Raw genomic sequence first — 24,420 nt, 5'->3', positions numbered from 1 at the left:
CTTACACTCCCAAAACGTTCTTGTTCATGAAGACTCTAAATTGTCTACAGGCACAAATATGAGTGGTCTACTCTATTGCCCTGCGACTGATGAGTGACCAGTCCAGGGTAGATCCAACTTCTCCTCCAATTAGATCTTACTGAGACTCTGGTGGACAGACCAGGGTGAAAACTGCTCCTCGTCCAAACATGTCTGTGTCTTCCTCAGAACTACACAGCTCAGACTGGCGGCGGTAGCGGCAACAACGGCGGAGGAGCAGGAGGCGGCGGTGGCGGCGGAGGAGGCAACGGTGGCAGCGGTGGCGGAACGGCCAGCGGCAACGGAGCCGGCGACGAAGACTACGAGATCCCACCCATCACTCCACCTAACCACCCGGAACCTCCCCTCCTTCACCTGATGGAGCATGACTCCACAGGCTACCTCTGTCACTCGCTGTCGCACAATGGCCTCATCAACCCTTATTCCTACCCGGAGCTGCCCACCTTGATGATGTCCAACATGCTGGCGCAAGACGGCCAGCTGGTCTCCGGCCAAATGCACTCGGTGAGTACAAACCGACGATTCCCAATGGCGAGATCACTAAAAACAACAATTGAATATGATGACAATTGATTCTGAGCCTTGGCCATCAATTTATCGGCTTAAAGGTGCCGGCCAGCGTATTGTTAAAAGTTACTAGCCTACTAATGAAAACAAAAGAGGCTATATTTTATACAGATTCACATCAAGATCAAAGAGAATGTATTGGAGCGTTTATCAGGCCCAGAGGCGATACAGGACCAAACAACAGTCAGCACATGGCTCGATATACATCTGAACTATAACTACAGTAGTGTAGATCAGTGGTCCCCAACCTTTTTTTGCGCCACGGACCGGTTACGTGTCAGAAATATTTTCGCGGACCGGCCTTTATATAAATAAATAATACATTTATATAAATAAATAATACATTGATAATAAATATATAAATACGATGAAATAAAATGGTACGACTGGCATAAAAACAAGTATAAACGAGATGAAAATAAAACTTGCCATTACGTTGAGTTTGTGGGAGCACTGAGCTTGTTTCTCAGAAACGAGCCGGCGTAATCGGAGACAATGACACCTGAAGTGGTTAAGGTTTGTCTTTTAATTCAGGATGCTTGGTCTCCATGTGCCCAAGCACTCATTGCCTCGTTAGCTAGCCTGTCGCCAGTCGCCACATATTATGCAGAGTGGGCTTGCTTGGCAAGTCACCTGTGGCAATAAATCCATATTTGAAGTAGGACTTTCTTTTAAATGCAGCTTTCCTTTTCTTAGAAGTCGTAGCCTCTTCTTCTTCCGTCTCCTCACTGGGCTTTTTTCCCTTTCCGAAGAAGCTTTCCAAACATGTCTGTTTCTTGCTCATTTTTGCTAGCTTCGCGGGCTCGACTGGGGGGGAGGAGCTTCTTGACCTAAATTAACCTGACTCAAGAGACATAGATGCACCGACGGATGTAATTGGGAGAGAATCGCCATTTTTTTAAAAATAATTTTTCAAAATATATTCTTACTCATTTTTGCTAGCTTTGCGGGCTCGACTGGGGAAACATGTCACGTGACCAGGACGAGCGTCTTGACCTGAATTAATTGATCGTCGTTAAAAAAAATATATAAAATTCTGTGCGGCTTGGCGGCCCGGTACCAAGTGACCCACGGACCGGTACCGGTCCGCGGACCGGGGGTTGGGGATTCCTGCTAAGCATCCCCCACCACCACCCGGAGGAATTGGATTTGTATCATTTATCCTCATACACAATTTACATTTTGGTCGTGACCTTTGCCACAGAAGCAGTGCTTTAACTGTCAGGGTATTTTTTTAAAAACACATAGTTCAGGAATTTAGGCTAAAGGTCCATTTCATGAAGATTGCTTTTATGTTGTAGGAATAACAACCAAAACTGGTTCCGTAGCATCCACTGGATTTTTTTTTATTTTTTAAATCCAGGCCCAGGAGCTATTTTCATAAGCGACATGAAATTGGGTTGGCATGGATAGATGCATAAAAAGTCTCAAGGCACCATTGCTGAATAGAAATGCTATGTCTGCCATTTTGGTTTGCAGCGGTCATTTTAGGGTCATTTGGACATTTCTACCTTCAAACTGTCAAAGTTCCAAGTATGATGACTTGCCATGAAAGACAAAATGTCTAACTTCACTCCAAAATTCCGCCCCCTAAGCCATATTCGCTGAGCGACATGAACTTTTGGAGACATATCCATCATAAGTCGATGAACAAAAAGGTCTCAGCCTGGAAAGACATAGGAAATATACCTTTTTTGTTGTAAGCGTACAAAATAATTTCATCCATTTCCACAGATCGTTAAAAAGAAATTCATCCTGGAAATTTTGTCTGATCGTTGATAAATTTGAAACATCCAGAATGGTCTGATAGAAAGAACTACAGAAAGAACACCATAAAATATATTTGCAAAAAGTTTAGATTGTCGTCATTGTGCATGGACAAATCACAGCTGTAACCAGAAGTGTATTAGATGCAATACTTGATTTGCTGGCAATGTACAATCCTTAGTTTCAATGTATTTACTGGATATGAAGATTTGTCGTTTTCATATCCGGTGATAATCATCACTTGTTTGCCATTTTTAGAGATAGATTATTCCAAATGAAAGGAGGTGAAGCAGACAGCAATTTAGATACTTTAAATAGCTTCTCGACGTTTCCTCGGTGCACGCATTTTTTTTTTTTTTTTTTTTTTTTTGCTCTGTCAAGCTCCGCTGCTGAAAATCAGAAAGGTCTAAATCAAATAGTTTTCTGCCTAGCAAAGCTACCAAAGCGTAACGGAGCAAGGTTCATTTGTGCAGAGAAGGAATTTCTATTAAATCTGTGCCTCACCTTGACACACTCTGTCGACCGGAGTCATTAAGCAAATGACCGAGTTCAAACGCGAGAGGCCGTCGATACGAATACCTGGGCGGACAGTAAAGAGGGTTAATTCTTAATTTTGGACTCTTCGAGATGAGATGATTTCATTTTGGAGAGGGAGTCGCCGCTGTGCGCCCCTGCATGTGTATGCGGCTATGTGTGCACACTATAAACAATATCTCTGTTGTTGAAATGGATCCACTACATCTGGAGGTCAGGGGCTTATATTCAATCTTGAGCATGTTGAAAAAAATCCATTAGGGTTCATCTTTCCTGCATCAGCCATTCTATTGTGCTGCTGCAGTGAGATCTGTTTTCATCAGGCAGATTCAATACGTGAGCTGGGCAATGAAAAGAGGAGTGCAATAGACTTGGATGGAGAGAGTTGAGATGGAAGAAAGAAGAAATTGCAAAGAGGTGACTCTTATTCTAAATGAGCAAGCATATGCTGGATTTCATCATTGTGTATTTTAGAAGTAATTCGCTCGAGTGAAATAACATTGAGCTCGCTCGGTACGGTGTGTGGACAAGGGCGATGAGAGTGTTTGGTCGCAGGTGCTCGCATAAAAGCATCAAGTAAATGGCCTAATTATGCAGAGAAATGAGTGGAGACCTATTGCGGTGATTGGTAAACATATTTAGGGAGCTATTATGGACAAAAGAGGCAGTGTATGTTTAGTTTGCTGAAAACAGAGTTTAGATGGAGTTTCTCTAGCTGGATTTATACTCCATGGTTCACGACGCACTTGCATTTTTTTACTCTCAAGGGGTACTATTTGGATATACGTTGATGGGATGGAATCTGATATCTTCATATCAGAAGGTTTCTTCCTAATATGGAGAAAAATGTGATGTGTATCGGATATCTGCCCAACGGAGTTCATGGTGAAACATCACACACGACTCTGAAGTGTAACATTAGCCTTGGAGCTAACACAAGAGGTAGAAAAGGATGATCCATGGTTGCCGTGACAACGGCACAAAGGGCTTCACATGCCTACAGTTGACAAATATTAATAACATTGACCCCAAGGAGGGCAAAGAAAAACTACAAAACTGGGGAAAAATGAGAAACCATTGGGAGTTCTGAATCTGGTTGAATTTGAGGTCCCTCAAGAGTCTGCCCTTGAACCCTTGTTGTTCCATCTGTGTCGGTTACCCTTGGATCAAAGGCTTCAGAACATCAATGTTGGTTATCATGGCCAGACAGATGACACACAGCTGACTCTCAAGAACAAAAACAAACAACAAAAACATACTTTCATTTTGTGAATACATAGTTTAAGTGCTCCTTCTCTGTGACTGCACTCGACAAGGCCGTTCTATCCATGCCCCACTGCCATTGCATCTCCAGATTCCAAAACACATTAGACATTTAATAGCTATGCACAGGTTGCACTGATCTTATCAAAGCAACCAGGCGAAGATGCTCATCTCTGCCGGACTCACCGAGCTGTCTTATTTTTTTGCCTCTTATTCTGGACTTTGTCAACAACAACAAAAACACGACCAATATACTTCTTCATGTGGGATGATGGTGCATAACCTCACAATTGTGCTAGCCACCATCTGCACTTTATTTTCTATTATACGTGATTGAGAAAGACGCCGCTGAAATTCAAATGACCTCGGCCTCTTTTGCTCAATGGCGCGTGAGATATTAGCCCTCGTCAAAGTGCCTCCAGTGTGCTCGTTTGAATGCGGAGCAAATGATGAATTTACAATTGTACCGAGAGACGTCCAGGCATAACCCGCAACAAATTAGCAGATGAAGTCTGCACGGTGTAGTCGAGCTAACAGGTGTTTATTTGACTTTATACAGAGATGACAAGTGTTCCAGTTTAGCCTTATTTGTTAGAAACTGTTGCCATTTGTCCGAAAACAGTGCGTAAACAGACACAAAGTGCACGGTAGATGAACTTGGAATTTGCAAGCGAGTCTCTAAGTACCACAGCTTGTGATTGCCTGACATTTGGACTCTACCAGCCAACCCGTTGCAATAACATTCGTTGATGTCGTTGGATCTTCCCCCATGTGCAAAAGCTGCTCCGCAGCTCCATGAGCCCGCGGCCGGCTAGCTGGCTAACGTAGCGGATAAACAGCAGCTGCTCCTCCACAAGTCCAGAATAAGTAACAGGCAAGCATTGTTACAATGAAAGGAGAACAAGTCATGTGTTTGACAGGAGAAGAAAGGCCAGGGTTCCATTCATGAATCTTAAAACAATGTCTTAATTGGCTTTAAAATGTTTTATATTAATCGAAATATTTACACTTATAAGTAGGATTTTTAAGATTGGTCTTAAGTCTCAAAATAATTTTACGCTGCTGAAAAATTTTAATATTTTTAAATAAATATTTTATTTATTTTATTTGACTCAGGATAACAGTGCAGCACGGTTTAGCATCGGTTTGCACATCTGCATCACAGTTTGGAGTTTGTGGGTTCCAGCCTCCCCATGTAGGCCAATTGACCACTCCAAATTGTCCGTCGATGTAATTGTGGGTGTGATTGGGTGTTTGTCTATATGTGCCCTGCGATTGGCTGGCAACCAATTCAGGGCCCAAAGAGCGCTGGGATAGGCACCAGCATGCAGTTCACAAAATGGATGGCTACAATTAATGTCTTTGTTTCAATGTGAGGTATAGTTCAGTGCCAGAGATCACTTATCATATTATTCCCGTCATGATTGCCGCATGAACTTGACCTGTGCGCTCCTTTATTCCTTCTTCTTCTTGTCCTTGTTCTTCTTCACAATGGCTTTGTTTTTCCTGGTGAGCAATGAAGTGCTCCTGGCAGGTGTTGGCGGCTCAGCTGAGCCGACGCAAATGAAATTTGAGCTGCAATGTCAAGTGAACTTGTCACAATCAAACTGCTGTGAATTATTGAAGAAAAAAATGGGCAGAGGTGTGTTTTAAAGCATTTTCCCTTCACTGTCAATGTTTTTGCAAACAAGAAAAATGGTGCATTTAATAAGAAGCTCAAAAGGAGAATCGCACATAACTTTTCCAATTTCAAAGTACAATATTACTCTGCTTTATTAATCTCTTTCTTCTTCTGGACTTTTTTCCCCCTCCTTTCCAATGAGAAAGGGCAAAAATGATTCTTTAAAGTCATTTGGTGGAAGGGATTAGAGAGCGTGTGCAAAAAAAAAAAGATGGTGAACGTCTGGTACTTTCTCGACAGTTCACTGAGTCTCAGCGACAGAGTGGAACTTTATTAATTATACCAATGTTAACTCATTCACTTCCAGCCCAGTTGAAATTGATCTTTGACGTGTATAGCCGTCAATGGCAGTGAATGAGTTAAATCCTCATATGTGAATACTTTTCATACTATGATTGCAAATGCCCCCACAATAATTCTGCAAAAAACATTCAATATGTGGGGTTCAACTGAACATTGCATTATTGTGCAGTATATAAAACGATTACAAAATCACATATAATTTTATTATATCATTCATGATGATTTCAAATAATCCAAACATTCAATTAGACCAGATATTTAGGACTGAGATTAGATGAGATATCATTTTTGCATCCCTATATGCATTTTATTATTGATTATATTGTATGACATTAATTATGTTCTACACAGTTCTAAATATTATTTATTTATGCATGTCTGACCCCCATACATGAATCTTGAGTGGCCAAACACCGAAATTATACAAACCAAGAAAGGTTCCTTGGCTTTATGTAACACATTCATGTTTTCCACTTCCTCATTTTAGTACTGCGCTGGTAAAGCCTGGCTAATAAAAGGCTCCTATTAATATGTCCTGTTGCCTAGCGACGGCAGGCAGCGAGTAATAGCATTCTGTGGAAAAATAGATGACCGATAAGGAAGAATTCAATTCTTTTCTCATCTCCTGGGAGAAAGTGGCTTATTTTTTTTCCCTTCTTCTTCTTCCCGGCAATGTGATATGAAACTGTAGTTGTACATTAAGAAATAGCGGTTATTTTCCATTCTCATCATTTTGAAGGGATATTTATTGCCGCTTAGGTTGGCAGCTCATCTTTTTTCCTCTTATAAAAGACAATTAATGTCTTGAGGCAATCAGAGGATATGGGCCCTGACTTCAACCATTTTAATCAGAAATTCTAAAGAGTCTGTATTAAATTAGCCAAAGCAAAGTTTTAAATTGCATTTCCTTCTCATCCCAGGTGTAATTTCGACCTATGTGTAAACATGGCCTTCAATATGGAAGCGCCACTCCAAAAAAGCACTCGCAATAATGTTACTTATCTGGGCCATCGCGGATAATCTCCGTAGAAGAAAATGTTCAATTTAGATAATTCATCACATCGTATTTCAAAAACAACTGTGCGAAAGATGAGCTACCGCACACCTGTTGTTGTTTTTTTGGGGCCGCCATCTTCATTCCGTGCCGCAGATGTGATCCACGGCGCCACTCAAGTGCAGAAGAAACAGATGCGGCGGCGGTGGCGGCGGCAGATCGCCGGCATTATAAGGCAGATACATGCCGCACACAAGGCGTCTCATATTGGAACCCGCCGTGGGCCCCTGCTGGGCGTTATCATGCCATGAAATCATGTCCATATTGCACTGTGGCCTATCGCCTCATTCCACTTTCATCAGCGCGAATATTCTGCCCCCGGTGGCGGGGAATAGCCGGCCCATGTCATCTCACTCAGAAATGAGTGGCCCGCTAGCAACCTCTGCTACTAGCTTCTGGCACCCCCTACTGTGCCACCAGACCAGAACACAAGGTCCAACATGATTCATGTAAGCCGAGAGAACATCTCTCAATTCCAGTCCGAGTCTGTGAATACTCATTCATTCAGGTCATATCATTCTGAGGGTACTGAAAACAAAGGTGTGATGTCACAATGTACAAAATTATCCTTTTATTTGTGCCCTTTTTGTAAATATCTGCCTGATTAAGGTTTTTTATTGTTCACCAGTGCTTGTCGACCAGTTGCTTGTGTCAACCAATCCGCTTGTGTCTTGTCCAGGTGGGCCTGGTTGCCTCCTCCATTTGTTTGTATTTGGTTCTCTCCTTCTGTTCAGTCCCTGTTGGTTCATTGTTGTTTCTTGCTTCAATTTAAATCTTTTGACTAGTTTGTTTTATTGCTTTGACTTTAGTCATTTTGGATTCCTGCTTATTTTGTTTTATTCCCCAAGTACCTTCTTTGCCTATTTGTTCTCTTTGAATTGATTTTTGTGTGCTCCTCCCCACCCGGCTATTCTGCTTCTGGGTCCTCAGCCACTTGCAAACGTGACAAATGTAGCATTATAGTCATTATGTCCTTAAGAAAAAAAAAATAGGGGGGAGTTGTAGTAGTGTACAATAGGATCCCAGTGCCACAGCCTAAGCTTTTGTCCTTAATGGATTTCCCGCCCCCTTTGCATTACTTTTGTACTTGACGTCCGTCCTGTAGTTTAAAGCCTAATATCGATGAATGTGAATCACCTCTGATTAAAGCGCAGCACTAGCCTGAGAAGACTAAACAAAAACAAACGTGCATCACATCAGCCTTTCACTTCCATACAAGCGTCTAGATGCACTTTTTTCTCCTCTTTTTTTGTTCTTCCTCTTCTTTCTTATCTTTGCTCACTCTTATTTTATTCATTTCTATCTGAGGGGTGATGGTGGTGGGGGTGTCAAACTTAAAGTGCATTTGACACGGAAGTGAGGAGCCTCATTATCCGAGCATCCTTTTTTTTTTTTTGCCGTCTGCTTGTCAGGGTTGGTGCGTCCTCCTCACAACTGTCATGTAAGACGGGACATGCGATTCTTTCCGCTTTTTGCGAGGTGAGCCGAGACACGCCCAGGTCGAGGGTGGGGCTTGGTGAGCACAGAAGAAAGGAATAGGGGAAAGAAAATAAAAGCTAAGGAGGTTCCAACATCAGCTGTAATGAGCATCATGGAGGATGTCGCCGAGGGGGACATCATGACATTACTACCTGCCTTGTTGTCACGTTGCCCTGAGCGCCCCCCCACCCCTCCCCCATCCTTTTAAAGTCTTCAGCCGCAAAGATGGTTGCATACAACCGCCTGGAGACATATTCAACATCATAGGATCAATCAATCAATTTAAATAAGACATATGCAATAGTTCCTTTGTGACTCAAAAAAAAATGACATCCAAATTTATGCCAAAATGGAGATGTTGTTTTGCATGATCCAAACAAAATGGCAATCAAAACAATCTTTCTTTATTGTTGTCCTTGGCAGAGGAATGAAATGCATTTGAATAATAACATAACATAATATCGTGATAAAAGAATCCATTCATCGTCGCCGTGACTATCAGCCTCCTGTGTTAAAACTATACAACAGACACAACACTGAGACAACCAGCATTACAATAGAGGCTTAAAGAAAAAAAGAAATACAAAAAAAAAAAAACACACGAGCATTTGTGTGTCTGGCACATCTTTAAAGCCAGCCGTCTCCGACAAAATGTTGGCGTGTTATCGACTTGGCTGTGACTACTGTTGTGTCAAGGTCCATTTCAGCAGTGTGGCTAGCTGGAGATATACTTGGACTAAATTGCCTTTTCAGTCCAGTTTTTGCTCGTTTGCGAGGTATTTCTGTTTGCCTGCCAGGATGACATCATGTGAGCACGTTTGAGCTAAAGTGCAAGATGTGTTTTATTGTTTCGCTTGTGGCTGTGGAACTCAATTGCTGTCCACATGTCGGCAGCTGATTGGGAGAAAAAAACGAGGTCCAAATCATGAATTGTTAATGTGTCCGTGTTGACCGGCTGCTTTGGTGTTTTCAGCCAAGCAGAAATTTGTTGAAATTGTGCATTATTTTTTATTTAATGAGATATTGATTCAAGACCAAATTTAATCTCTCTTGACTTACAATTCAAATAAAAAAAATCGCCACTTTATTGGGTAGTTGGACAACCTAAATATATATTGAGCCACCATACTATTTCGTACATTGAATTCCACTTGGCTAGAACCTGCATAATATTCAATGCCGAGTGCCCCGATACAGTAAGAATGAAATCTATCTTCAGATGGCCTCCAATTAAGCTTCAGCATATGCTTCTTGCGCTTCTCTTGACTCAGCATTTGCGTGAAAGCAGCGTTGGCTCCCAATGTATGATTCATAAAACGGCTGGTGCATTAATTCAGTGTAAATGACCCCCCTAGTGCATGCAAAGCTTGATAAAGCAAAGACAGGATAGGGAGAGAGGAGGCGGCGGCGACGACTCGCCGTCGTTAGCGTGCCATGCCCTCGGGGCGAGCGTCGAGTAGCTTTGAGGAGCTTGCACACATACACACACACATCTTCCTCTCCACAACCCCTCAGCCTGCAGGCTCGTGTTTACTGCGCTTTTTGAAGGATGGCTCCCGAGCGCGCCTCTAATTAAAGCTGTCACGGCTGGGTGCCTGCAGGGATAATGTTCTATTATTATAGTCATTTGTTTCAATTAAACGCTGGCTGATTTTACAATAGCGGCCGTGAACCTGCACGAGTGAGCCATCACTCTAAACAAGATGGCTCCAGTCAAGCAGCCAGGAGGAGGCGGAGTGTGCGTTTGTGTGTGTACAGTCACATGATCACGGTGTATTTGAAAAGAAAATAAAAACGCGAGAAGCTTATGAAAACTGTTCAAACAGTAAATAATGTGCTGTTATAGATTTTGTTTTATGCTCCAATGAAGAGGTAGCGTCTGTTTATTTTGTATTTTAGTTAGGGTTGTCTCTGATTGGTTGTTTTTCCTCTGGCGCGGTGTTTATTAAAATCTTTTTAGTAGTACAAGATAGAGCCAAAAAAAAAAAAAACCCACATAGACTACAATGTACTACAATGAGACTGTTCCGACAGTTTTCACAAAAATGACAAAAAGTTATTATTTGGAGAATTGCAGTTTCCCCGTCCTAAATGAAGGCTACATCCATGAGTCACATGATCCCCGGGTATTAAAAAGGCACACAAGATGGGACAGAGCTTATTAAAACAGAGCAAATAGTGAATAATGTGCAGTTTTATCATCAATGGACTTCATTTTCAGCTCACATTTAACACTTTAATGTGAAATAAAATGATTGATTGAGGCAAGAAAGAAGGGATTCCAGTCAATAATGAATCAAAACTATATGACGCTAATAAGGTGGGGTGGGGGGATAAAGAGTAGAAGCTACTCTTCAGGAGGACATGCCAAGGTGAGGTGTTTTAGGCTCTGCATTAAATCTCTCTCCTTGTATCTGAATAGCACCCTGCACCCCACCATCTCATCTCAGTGCTGCTGGTCAAATCCCCTTAGCTAAATCAAATGGTGCAGGCAATTGCAGGTGAGGTCGGGCACAGAGCAAAAGGGAACAATGCCTCTGTGATATTCCATCTCCGGCCTCCAATGTGCTGCACATAATTGGAAAGCCTTTTGTTATTTGACTCCCATTTGACTGTGATGTACAAGGCAGGAATGCAAACACGACAGGCGTAAAGACGGCGGCGCGGGGTGGGGGAGAAGCGCGCTCACCGTCCATTTCCTGCCTTTATATCACACGTTTAGCCGCGCCTGGACGCTCGCTATTGAAATATCCAAACGGTTCACCAAGCTCACTGTCTTTGACGGATGGATTTGACGCCTCGTCGTCTTTTTTGATTTCTTTTGAGTACTCTGTCTCATTTTTCTTTTATTGAATGAGACCTCCGTAAAGGAAGTTACCTTTTGATTGTGGGTTCGTTTGTGTTATATCAACTTGTTTTTAGCGATTAGCTCTTCTACCAAGTATTTTGAGAATAAAATAAAATACTGTAAATGGATGAGCAGAATTGAAACTTGTTTAACATGTTTAATCTAAATTGAATTCATCTGTTCCAAATTGCTGGTACCACATTAGATCAGGTTTGAATTCGTTCAACTAATGATTAATTTTAAAATCGAATAATTTGTCAATTACTATTTTGACTAACCAATGAGTCGATTCAAAAATAAATTTTTTCAATTTCTTTGCTTTTATTCACAAACGTTGAAAATTGCTGGTGCAGAAAATGCATAAACAAAAATTGATACGCATTCACTGACTGGTTTGCTTTGTATGTTATCAAAAAGAAGCAAAATAAATGTAAATTATAATTTTCCAAAGAAAAAGCAGGCATGTTTGCAAATGTCATTTTGATCAAACAACAATAATCAATCCACTTTTGTAGAAGACTACAGAAAGGAGAGAATATTTACTGTTGATTGTCTGAAATTCTGTCCCTAAAAAAAAACCATTTAAAATAATTGTTGATTCATTTGATAATTGAATTTTTGCACCTCTAGTCACTGACGATGTGTTCGCCAGTTGTGAATTTGGATTCAACTTCAATTCCTTGGGATTTCACAGTCGTTTAAGCCTGTGCAGAGTGCTGTTCATGGATTTTTATTTGATGTCTGTCAATAGAAATGTATTCAAAGCGCTGCTGAAAGGGGCCAGCTTCATTGTGGGATGTTTGCTTCCGCTCGGAGCAAAATCATCTCAGTGCCAGAGAGTCATTCATGCTAAAAGCAGAGAGCGCGCTGACCGATAAATTCCTGTAACTCAATGTTCTCCCTCGTCTCCTTGCTCAGAAATAAAACCATGCCATTATGAATTAGCATACAGTACCTATGGCAACCGGCAACCTCTGTCTCTGTCTTTTATAATGTTTGTACAGTCATCTGTGACTGGTTTGAAACGGCTGCTGCTCAATGCCACGGAGGATAATGATGAACCTTTCCTCGAAAAGTAATTAAATGCAGATTATTTGAATGAATTAATCACACTGTGACAGTGATTTTTAAGTCTCTGGCTAAATGTAATGACTCGTGATAATGTATTACACAAAGGTCTGTTTTCTAAATTGGCATTGACCCATCAGACCTAAAAGCAACAAACAACTTGACAGGCAGAGTTGACATGGCAAATTAGGAGTTCCACAAGGCTCTTATTGTGAGCATGTGTTTTTCTGCTCAAATTTAACATAACATGCTTCTCAGCAAATATGTATAGCAAATGGAATCTTGCTGGCTGCTTGCCATATTTGCAAAATAAAGACGTATATTGTTTATTTTATTTTCAGTTGTGCACCGATTAACCGCTTCATTAGTCATGAGGTGCGACTCTCAACTGGAATATAAAAACAGTGATTGCTGTGAGCTATGAGAACCAGTATGAATGATGATGGCAGGGGGAGGGGAAAATATTTATGTACGATTCACAAACCAGCAGCAGCACAGTGAACGGGTTTGTTCTGCTTTCTGGGTGGAAAAAATATCGATGCCAATCAAACGTAATCCGACATCGAACACTCTTGATGGAGCGAGGGATGAAAAGAGCAATTATGTCGCCGTGAATATGCGTAAATGCTGGTTTGTTCTATTGCAGGTAGTTGATCTCCTTGTTGTTTACATTAAACATGGTGGCTCCCATTAAAGGGTGACCATTTTTTTCCAGTGTGCGCCAGGAGGCTGTTGCTATGGAAATAGAAGCACAGTGGCTATGATAGGCCATTCATGTTTGATTAATTGGTTTTTCAACGCTTCTCGGCTTGTGAGGACCTATAAAGAGCAAGCCCGTGAAAAATGGAAAATTAATGGGTTTCTATTTCCTACTCCCCCCCTTTACTCTTTTATTCACTTATTTTCATGAGGCTATTTCACCCTGGTGAAAAAAAAGTGTTTTGAATTATGATTGGAAGTTATTCGAAATGGGAATGTCTTTGTTCATGGCGGCAAACACAGAAAATGCTGAGTTTGAGCCTCACTCGGCATTACTTTGTTGTTGTGCCTTTTTTTTTTTTTTTTTTTTTACTCAGGCAATCCACCGGAGGCCTATTATGATTAGAGAGTCTTCATCTTTAAACCTCTACTTGTGTTTTTCAAGACCTCGGCTCTTTTGATTTGATCTTTTCCAGCTCTGGCACTAATGTGTAATGTATTATTTAAGTCATAAATGTTTAAAAACAAAGCAAAAAAAAAGAGAAACTAAAAAGTCCTAACAAATGCTGGCTCATCGCTTTCCGATCAAGTAAATTGCCAAACGCTTCCCCATTCATGGCCGCGTTAAAAGCATCCTTCTCTCGTTTTGTCTCGACGCATCTCAGAGAAACGCTTTGAATGTGTTTATTGTGCAGGGTCTTTTAAAAGCGCCAAGAACACAATGTGGTGAGAGTCTTCCGCGAGCACCCTTGAAGGAAAATAAAAATGTGTAGAACACTTTTCAATCTGCTTAAATTCAGTCTGTGGACCATGCGCACGCAGTCTATGAGATTCGGCAATTGGTTATTGTGAGTCGCCGACATTGTGTATTGATTTTGTTAAGATTCCAAATCATAATCGCGTCTGAACAACATTGCAGATGTGATAGACAATCACAAAAAAAGAGAAGCAGAAAGTATCTACGAAATATCAGGGATAATAAATACATTAATGACGTTATCCCCAGATTAATCCTTAAAAAAAATGCTAACAACATACACAGCCACTCTTACAGGATTGTGAGAGGGTTTCTTCCCTCTGTATGCTCACATAATTGATCATATTCATTGTCTAGCCTCTCTCAAATTGACAAACGCCATCTTCTCTTCTATTTGCATATTTGGCTGATTGGCATTTGCACATTCTTGGGCTGCAGAGAAGATGATACTGTAGTAAAGCTGGTCTTCTTCTCTCACCCCAGATGCACGAGATGGCTTTGCACCACCACCACCACCTCCACCAACAACACCATCACCCCCACCAGCAGCACCACCCAGACGGCGTTCGTTACGACCCCGCCGGTCACCACCCCCTGATTAACCGATCGCCACCGATATTGGGCAACCCAATGAGCGCGCTGTCCCAGCTGAACCCTCAGCTGGGCCGGAGCGCACTGCCTCACGGTTCCCCCTCACCTCCCGGAAGCAAATCTGCCACGCCCTCCCCCTCAAGCTCCAATCAGGAGGAGGAGACCGATCCTCATTCAAAGGTACTGATGCGGCTTGAAGTAGTAAACCTGAGAATGTTGTAGGGATTTCTTTTGTCTGATTCAGTTTGTGGGAGTGGGTTTACGGCATTTGAGATGTAGCGGATGAAAAAAGGTCCTATTTGCCAGAGGCTATCATCAAAAGTCAGCTGAGATGGATGGATGAATGAATTGATGGATGGACGGACGGACAGATGGATTGATTGACGGTTACAAATTCCGACTTGTTTCCTACCTTTCTTGCTAAAGAGGGTACTGAGATATGTCCATTTTAGAAAAACAGACTGATGGATGATGCAAATCCTGATAATATATTAATGGGCCCCAGATGAAACTTGAAATGTATTTTGCATATTGAAAGGTCTCCTTCGACGGATGCTCTATTTGCATTCATTTGAATGCTAAATTGTAAAACTGTGCTCGTAAATCGCCTATGGGCCAAATTGTGAACGAAAACACACTGCGCTTCACATACGTGGCCAAATGCAAACGAGCGCTTTGGCGCTCTTAACACTATTAGATATTAGAAGAGCAGACTATCCCGAAATATGTCCCCTTCTTTTGCGTGTGCGAATAAAAATGATTAGCATCTCTCTCTCGCTCTCTGTATCGGTAAGTAATTCCATTTGCACTCTCCACTCCGCTTGTGAGACCACCATCAAAGCTGGAGCAAATCCAGCAGGTGATTTAAAATTCCTCTTGCCCAGAAATGTCCATTTCTTTTAATAACTTGTTGAAAAAGATTTAATGGTTTCGGCAATTGCGTCATGCTGGTATAGCAACAGGCTTGTGCTTGCTTCTCTTTGGAATTCTTCAGGGCAAAGTGAATGACGTGGATGGACGCTTGTTTGTCTGCTTTTTTCCAGATGGCGGGTGAAAAACGGTCATCCTCCGAGATGATGAAGCCCAAACCCAAACCGCAGAAGAAGAAGAAAAAGAAGGACCCCAACGAGCCCACCAAGCCCGTGTCAGCGTACGCGCTGTTCTTCAGGGACACCCAGGCGGCCATTAAGGGGCAGAATCCCAATGCCACGTTTGGGGACGTGTCCAAGATTGTCGCTTCTATGTGGGACGGCCTCGGAGAGGAGCAGAAACAGGTGCATTGTCTTGGAACGATAAAGCCGCAAGTAACAGAAAATGTAACATGTAAAATGTAACACATTGGAAGTCGGCCATTTTGGCCATTTCCAGGGTCCTTCAAAAACAAACATTTCCGAGATATTTTGTCCCCATGTAAGCAAATTTGAGCCATGCATCATGCTTAGACCCACAAAAAAAGTCTCTAGACTGATGCTAGATGAAAAATTTGGCATTTTGGTGGAAGTCATAATGGGGACATTTTGGCCATATCTGGGTAATTGGCAGTGAAACAAAAATCAACCCCTGAAGCATGAATCCTTGTTAAATTTGGATGCCACATCTATTAAGAAAATAGGAAAAAAATCCAAGAAAGTGAAAAACGGGTTTCAATGCATTCTGAAATGAAATCCTGTCGAAAACATATTTGATGATTTTATTTGTGGCACAGATTTGTCATTTGTAGTTTGAGGGAAAAGCTCTCACCTGGCTGACAAAAGGCCTCAAGTTAACTGCGTTTGTGTGCCACCAAACACTCTCCAGGTGTCGGACTTTGCAGGCTGTCCGTCGTTTTTATTCGCAGTTAATTTTTGCCGCCTCCACCGCTTCTCCTTGCCATGAATCTTCATTTGGGCGTCTGACACCCCTGAATGTGAATTCCTCATTTCCTGTCCTTTTATTTATATGTGTTGCTGGGTGATTTGATCACGCCGAGGGAATACGAGATTAGCAATTGCATCCGCGTCCTTGGTTTGGCCTCAAGGACATCTGCTGCTGAATTGTTATAGTTTGCAACCCGCCGCATGCTTCCAAAAAACATTTCCCGCGTTACCTAGGTAGAGAAAAGGGCAAATGTGCCATTCCTCCATTTTGTTTGCTCTTTTGTCAGTTCAGTCAAACGTGTCAAACCTCGTCGTTGTTCTGGCGAGAAAGCTCTCTGGCTGTCGTTGCGCTGATTGCTCTCTTTCCAGAACTGACTAATGGATATAACTTTTCAATTAATAAAGAGCATGAAAGAATTATGTCCAGCAGACTAAATGTGACTAATGATTATGGCATAAAATGTAAAAGCTAAAAATGATACCCACAAATGATCCAAGTATTTTAATGGATTTACAGACTGATCAATGGATGGATTGATGGACAGATAGATGCCGCATGCTTCTGTTATTGTACGACACAGGTGTTCAGCCCGCAAATAATCCCAATGAAAATATAAATGTGTTTAATTTAAAAAGATAAAATGCGTACTGGAATCAATAAAAACACTGTGAAAAAATAAATGTGAATAATTATCGTTTGGGGCGTTCAAGGACACTGTCAATTGCTCTGCGTTAACAGCACTTTCCAATTAGCTAGTGCTGTTGATCAATCAAGCATGACAAAACTTTCTTTGTTTTGGTCTTTTTCTCTTTGAGATTATGCAGTCGACAGTGTTGTCCTTGAGTTTTCTTTCAAGCATGTTTTTGTTTTTATTTGCCTTGTTATCATTATTCTTCTATTTAATTCCCAGAGGCTTTGTGATGTGAGATCAATGCATTATTTGGTATGTTTTTGTCCTGAAGGTGGCGTCATTTTCAAGCTGCCCCAGAAACACTAAAGCACTTTCTTTTGTTTTGAGTTAAGATGAAGATGTTTTTTTCATATATTTTTGAAGAACATGAATTAGTGAAGTATTGTAAAGGTTAATACTGAGGCTAGATATTACCGTACACAGACATTAAAAGTCGCCTGGCCTGTTTTCTTTTTGTACTTTCGATGTTTTCGTCAAGATAGTGTGTCATTTTTAGGAGCCTCAACATACGTAAAACCTAACATTAAAAATCAAGCAGAAAGTTAGCCAAGTTGGTTTGAATAATCAATTTTATATTCGATTGTAGGGCCCGGGCAATATGGATGTTTTTTGGGCCGATGCTAATTCCGATTTTGTCAGACAGAAATATTGAGATAACCGATATATTATTTTTAAAAACATACAATAGGTGAAAGAAAACCTTTCTCAAACCTTTTTTGCATTTGAAATACGGTATGGACGTACAGAAGGTTCAACGAAAACGAGTGTTTGGGCCTATTTGTCACAGCTTTAATCGTCACTAGAGGTTGTTTCTTCTGCAGGCCCAGAGCTCATCACTCAGCTGGCTGTCAGTAGGGTGCAGCGTTATTGTCTCCTGTAATTAACTGCTTATCAAACAAGCGTATTTCATTAAGCTACAATTAGGCGAATAATTTGCACAGCGCACCTCTGTGTCGGGGTGGCAACGGCAGCGTCCTCGCCTCTCGCGGCTTTAATTTGCGCTGACCTGCAGCCTCCCGATGTCGGCTAATGAATCCGCTCTTTTTGAAGTAATTAGACATCCTTAGGCGGGGGTAATTTATTTAAAAAGTCAGTGTCACTGTGTAAACTGTTATCGGTGTTGAAATTAATTTGAAACGAAAGCTGCTGGGAATCGTTAGAGATTTTAAGTGGTTGCAGCAACTTTTTTTTTCACTCCCACAGTCCATGTAAAGATGTAAAGTGTCATTAGATTAGCATTGATGCTAGCAGTAGAACGACATCAGTGTTATATAGACATTTCACTCCATTAGTCATTTGTGTCGTCAGAGAGGACCGTTAAAGGTTTAATACAATTTCTTCGAGGGAGAGAATAAATATCAGCTGGAGAATGTATCCACCTTATTTGCTTGAGTGTGTCTCTGCCTGTTTGTGTCCATGTTAGTTGTGGCTGACAGCTTACACGACATGCAATGGTAGCGCATGAATGCTTAATGGTTATTCGAGACCACCTCTTGGAAAGAAAATGACCCCCCGCCACATGTAGGGCTCCCGAGGAGGATCACTACTTACCCATGAAAACTTCACTTCATGGAAACACACTGAAAAAAAATGAGACTCGGCTGTAAATTTGATCAAATGGTTTTTTTTTCTCCATTTACTACTATTGCTAGGTGACAGGGAACTTGGAGAAGTTATTGAATGAGTTACAAATCTGACACCAGCAGGACCCACTCGATCGTGTGGTGCCACCAAGAGCACGGTCTGATGGCCCAGGGAAGGAGGACAAAATAAATAAATGAATTAATTATGAACAAAATTTTTAAAAAAAATAATAATTAAAAAAATTAAAAGGAGGGAAAGAGTTTAGAAGCATGCAGGAGCACGGGACGCAAGTGCAGGTCCATGCCAGAGTTTAACTCTGCATGAACAACGAGCACATGGATATTTTGGACAGAAAGGAGTGCTAGTTGCACGCTGGTCAACAATTGTTCGCTCCATCAAGCTAGTACTCAATGTGATACGTAACACTTGTCATTTTCACTGAGCCTATGATGACCTCCTGATGCGAGCTCACTTTGTAAGTACTTTTGTCATTGTTTGTTTCTGCAGAACTACAAGAGGAAAACAGAGGCGGCTAAAAAGGAGTACCTGAAAGCCTTGGCTGCCTACAGAGCCAGTCTGGTTTCTAAGGTAACCGTGTGTGTGCAAGTGTGCATATGTGTGTGTAGGTCATGGTTTTGATATACATGGGTCAGCAGTGATATAAAGGATGATAAATTAAACCAGGAGAAGGAATAGGAAGCGTTTTCGTGTGTGATGGGACTTTCGGGTGTTTGTTCACATTTTCTGCTCGCTACACTTTATTTGAGTCCAGAAAACAAGCCTGTTTTTTAGCAGTCAATACCTACAATCATTTAAATTATACATAAATAAATATTTGAAATAATCAATAAATAAATGGAAATACTCTAATACATAAGTACAAACAATATTTCACTCCTTTAGTGTTTTTATGTACGCCTTGAAATATGAATAAATAAATAACGGTGAGTATTGTGAGACAAAAATCAAATATAAACTAATACAAGTAAATATCACTCCATCATTTCAATTTTTTGACCACCTGCAATGGATCATAATACGTTTGTTTTTGTTGTTATCCGCATTTCCATGTGTGACTTCCTCATGTAACGTCTTCAAACCCTCCCTTCCGAAGCACATTCATTTCACCACGTTCCTCCTGCATTGTTTTCTTTTCAGAAAGTGACATTTCCATACTAAGCCCCACCCCTCCGTCAGCGCTGCGTCTCGTTTCCTCTCCCCGAAACAAGCACCTTGATTGAGGCATGAATAGTTCATTCATCAGCCTCTTGACGGCGGGCGCACTTTTAACTCAAAGCCGCTTGTCTAAGCTCAATTACGCCTTGATTGAGGCTATACATTGACAAGATTGCTAGTCAAAAATAAAAACTTTGTCAGCCAATCAGATGGCAGGTTCATTGAAATGAGACTTTTGACTCTAAGTGGATTTGGAGGTAATCGTGGCTGCACATCATCATCGTGCACCTGTTGCCTTTTTTTTTGTCTAGTTAACAAATGTAGCTAACTACTCTGTAGCACAAAAAATCCTGGGAAAAAGTCTTTTCATAATCACGGTTTAAAAATGACTCAGCCTCGGGTGCTTTGCCTTGGATAAATCGAAAATCGATTGAATACCCGATCCTCCTTCTCCTCACTAAATTCTTTATCATATCATGTTGTGTGTGCACCCACTAGTCTAAACACTGAATTATGATTAATATTGCTTTTGTGGAATATAAATTAGGCAGCCAAATTCACCAACTTTTATCCAAAATGGCCGCCCCCTGAAGTGGATTTAAAAAAAAAAAAAAAAAGAAAACATTAATCTGAGTAGTTGGACTAATTGCGCTGCAAAGAACATATTATTACAAAGATTTTTTTTAGCTGACTTCCCCTTTAAGTCACCATTTCATTTTCAATTTAGCCCTGCTATCACCTCTCCATCTATCCCTTCATCCGTTTGTATTGATTATTCCGAGGGAAAGGAGTCAGGGGTGTACATCACTCCAACCCCGCTTGACATTTAATGAGAAGGAGTGCTTGTATGGCACACGACACACACACACACGCACGCACGCACGCATGCACACACACACACACAAACACACACACACTTTTTTGCCAATTAAATTTCATATTATTAGAAGTGAAGACCTTCGTTACAGTATTGTCAGTAGTATCTGACAAAGCCAAACTATTGCAAAGTAAATATATTACAATACGAATGTTTCATCCAGTGAGTGTGAGTGAAAGTGGGTGTTGTATGTTTATTTTGTGTATGTATAGAAAAGGGGAAAAAAAAGCAATAGCGCTGGCAGAAAGATGTGATTGTTTGTTGGAACAATGGAGCGTGCTGTTGGTCGCCTTATGCTGGCACGCCGCTTCACGCTGGCACATTTCACACCATTGAAACTTTGCTGTTACAATATCACACACTAGGACAGTTTTGACTCGCATGGAGTCGAGACAACGCACTCATTGACTGACTTGAACTCAAGCGGGTTGTGTAGAAGGGGCCGGAGTTGCAGAATTGCCATAAATACAGAGCAAGAAAGAAATGTGAGAATCAGATTGTTGTTGTTGTTGTCCTCCGCAGACGTACAACGACCCCGTGGAGCCAAAAAGTGCCCAAACAAGCCAAGCGTCTCCTCACATGCTTTCCGCCAATCCCTCCCTGTACAGCGTGCCACCCCCGCCTCAGCCTTCGTCCCCCTACCTGGGCCCGGGGGCCTTCCCCCTCGCCGACCTGCAGAGCTACGCCGGCCACGCCCCCCGCCACGCCCTCTCGCAGACGCTCAGCCAATCGCAGATGCTGCCCAGCATTAGTGCCTCTCCACCCTCCTCCTTCCAGATCAGCCCGCCGCTCCATCCCCATCAGCAGCTGTCCCTGCACCAGAGCTCGCTGCTCAACCAGCCAATCCGCATGCAACAGGTCCAGTCGCAGCCAATCATCTCCCACCAGATGGGCCTGCAGGCCTCCCTTCATTCCCCGCCTCCTGGCCAGCAGGTAGCGTCTCCCTAAAATTAGAGTCCGGCTAATATAGATTTTTGGGTAGTCCGATCAGCCCGTTTTGATACGAATGACCGAACAATTGATTGTTTTATAATGCTTTGTCCCATAGTACAGTATTTGGTTGAGAGAAAAAGCTGCAAAAATTGGGCAATTTTTTGGTGGGCGGTCAATGTTTAATGTAAAAAAAACTAAAATATCTTCAGACGTATATTCAGAAAGCTGCTCTTTCTTCAGGGCTTTTCCCACCTCCAGTCGGAGTATCAGAAGAGCATCGGGGGACCACAGTCTCCAGGGGGGTCTGGGGGTCCCGGTCCAGGTCCGGGGGTTCCTCCATGCCACGACTGGGACGGGGAATACTGTAATCGGGAGTGCAGCAACCACTGCAGGTAAGTGATTTGGGAAAGTTCATCATTTGTGAGTAGATGGTAATGCCCCAACTTCTTGCTCTGATTATCATTTCGGCAGTTTTTGAGTCAATAGAGTTCTTGCATAATCAATACAAAATGGTCCCCATATTCACAATACGGAGCGCATAGGGTGTATCCACTAATAATTGATTCCCCAACAAAAACGGTTTACAATTGCCAATACAGTAGTAAATCGAATTTATTCATATCAATCAGTTTTAGAGAGTATGGATCCCCTAAAATCACAAATCAACAAATTGCCCTTGTGATGTTTTTTGCAGCGGCAACATGATAGGCAGGGACAAGCCCCTCTACCTCACCTGAGCCACCACCGGGACGTCAAAAGTGGCCACCGATGGGCCCGACCGACCATCTCTTCTCTCCCTTCCCTCCTCTCTTACATAAGTGTACATACGTGTACTTAAACATACAAACACGCCGCTCCACGCTATCGTTTCCTCTCGTTGTTGAACTTTTTCAGAGGGACCAGCTGAGCGGTGGGGAAGGGGCGACTTCCTGCATAAGCACTTACGAAGCCCCCACCCCCCCACCCCCTTTCTGGTGAGGACAGGTTGTGGAGCACTTGTCCTTTTTGTCCCCTCAGGGACCCCATCCAGCTTTAATTGGAGAAACTTTGTTCTTGTCGTTGTCGTTGTTGTTACTCGTTTTATTTATTTCTGCCTTGCTTTCCCCCCCACCTCTGCTCTCAGAAAATATTTACTCCCACTTTGACGTTTGCATTTGCTTAAAGGGGACATATTGTGGCCATGTTTGAATTTTTCATGTTTGTATACAGATAGTTGGCTCTCTGGAGTGCCTGTCCACCCATTAAGTGAGAAATGAAATGACAAAGTGAGTCTTAATTGTATATTTGACAATGTGCCTGAGCGAGCCCATCCATAGATACATCTGCCCCACTGTGATGTCACAAAGTGGCTAATTTGCATAACCTCTATATTAAATTTCTCAACCAATGACGTAGCAGATTAGCATTAGCACCCTTACACACTAAAAGATGTTGGGTTCTTTCCTAACCTATTCGATGTTCGGGAAGATACATGATATGTCTCCTTTAAGGGCCCGCAAAGAGTTACAAAAAAATATAATGTCCTTTTTTTCAGTTTTTATCCTTATATTTAAATATTAAAGACCCGTGGAGGTCCAATGAGCTGTCACACAGTGTGATTGTAAATACAACTTTTATGGGATCAAATATGGAAGTTCACGTAGGGTTCTTCGTCTTTAAAAAAAAAATTTGTGTCAGTCATTGAGAGCGCGTTTGCGTGTGTTTACTTTTTTTTAGGCTGGATTCAACACACATTTCATGACATGCAAGGACATAAAAAAATAAAAGTAATAATAATAATAATAACCTAATAAAACATTGCCTTTAGTAAGTCATATGAAAAATATAATTTTGTCCCCTCTGTGACGTCAGTTTTAGACTTTAAAGTATTTTTATTTGACTTTTTTTTTCATAGATTTCTGGTTGTGTTGATATTTTTTACCTCCTGTGTGATGGACATGAAATAAATTTTACAGAAAAACTCGCCTGACCATTTTAAGTTGTACAAAAAAAAAATAAGTCAAGACAAATAAGACAATTGTCAATAAATTATTTGTAAAGTCAGTAATTATAAATATTTTAAATGGTCAACTTTTTTTTTACCACTTGCCCATCGCCCAAATACATTTTATTCATGAAAAAATTTAATGACTTTCCCCTATGTTTTAAATAAGTTTCATTTTGTTTTTATTTTGCTTTTGTGTTCTGTGGTCTTATTTTGCTTTATTTTACTTTTTGTGTTATTTTTCTAATTTCTTTTTTTTTTCTGTTCAGTTTTAAGGTTTGTATTTTACATTTTGTTTGAATAGTTTTGTGGTATTTGATTAGCTTTATTTTTGTTTTAGGGTTTATCTTTTTGTTTTGTATTGTTATTTTGTACTGTTTGATTTTGTTTTATCAGTTTTTATTTAATTGTTATATTTTTTTGTTGTTTTATTTTTTGTGTTGCAATATCTCATTTTAATTTGATTTCTTTTTTTGCTTCAGTTTTTTTGTTCATTTCATTGTATTTACATGTTTTTATTTTTATTTGAGTTTTGTTTGATTTCTTTTTTCACACTCCCTGACATGAGGTCTGCCCTAAGCTCAACTTTCTTTTTCTTTATTTTGTACATGTGTGGCTGCTGCAGCATCTCTTGTGTCACAACGCTTTTATTTTCCCGAGTTGCATTT

The 24,420-nt window shown here is 41.2% G+C and overlaps 1 protein-coding gene across 3 annotated transcripts in view; it reads left to right on the top strand.

Moving 5' to 3' along the window:
* tox2 (TOX high mobility group box family member 2) overlaps positions 1 to 23,763 on the top strand; it is a 64,153-nt gene extending 40,390 nt beyond the window's left edge. For 2 of the 3 annotated variants that reach the window (XM_037251272.1, XM_037251274.1), the window contains exons 4-10: positions 208 to 543; positions 14,543 to 14,830; positions 15,694 to 15,924; positions 19,290 to 19,370; positions 21,358 to 21,768; positions 22,009 to 22,160; positions 22,463 to 23,763. In XM_037251272.1, coding sequence (XP_037107167.1) covers positions 208 to 543; positions 14,543 to 14,830; positions 15,694 to 15,924; positions 19,290 to 19,370; positions 21,358 to 21,768; positions 22,009 to 22,160; positions 22,463 to 22,505 — 1,542 coding nt within the window. In that variant the 3' untranslated portion in view covers positions 22,506 to 23,763. The remainder of the gene's footprint in view (positions 1 to 207; positions 544 to 14,542; positions 14,831 to 15,693; positions 15,925 to 19,289; positions 19,371 to 21,357; positions 21,769 to 22,008; positions 22,161 to 22,462) is intronic. The other variant, XM_037251275.1, reaches the window with a different exon arrangement.
* The last annotated feature ends 657 nt before the right edge of the window (positions 23,764 to 24,420 follow it).

Source organism: Syngnathus acus, chromosome 5 (genome assembly GCF_901709675.1).
Source record: "Syngnathus acus chromosome 5, fSynAcu1.2, whole genome shotgun sequence".
Classification (NCBI taxonomy): Eukaryota; Metazoa; Chordata; class Actinopteri; order Syngnathiformes; family Syngnathidae; genus Syngnathus; species Syngnathus acus.
This window is presented reverse-complemented; position numbering and strand designations above follow the sequence as displayed.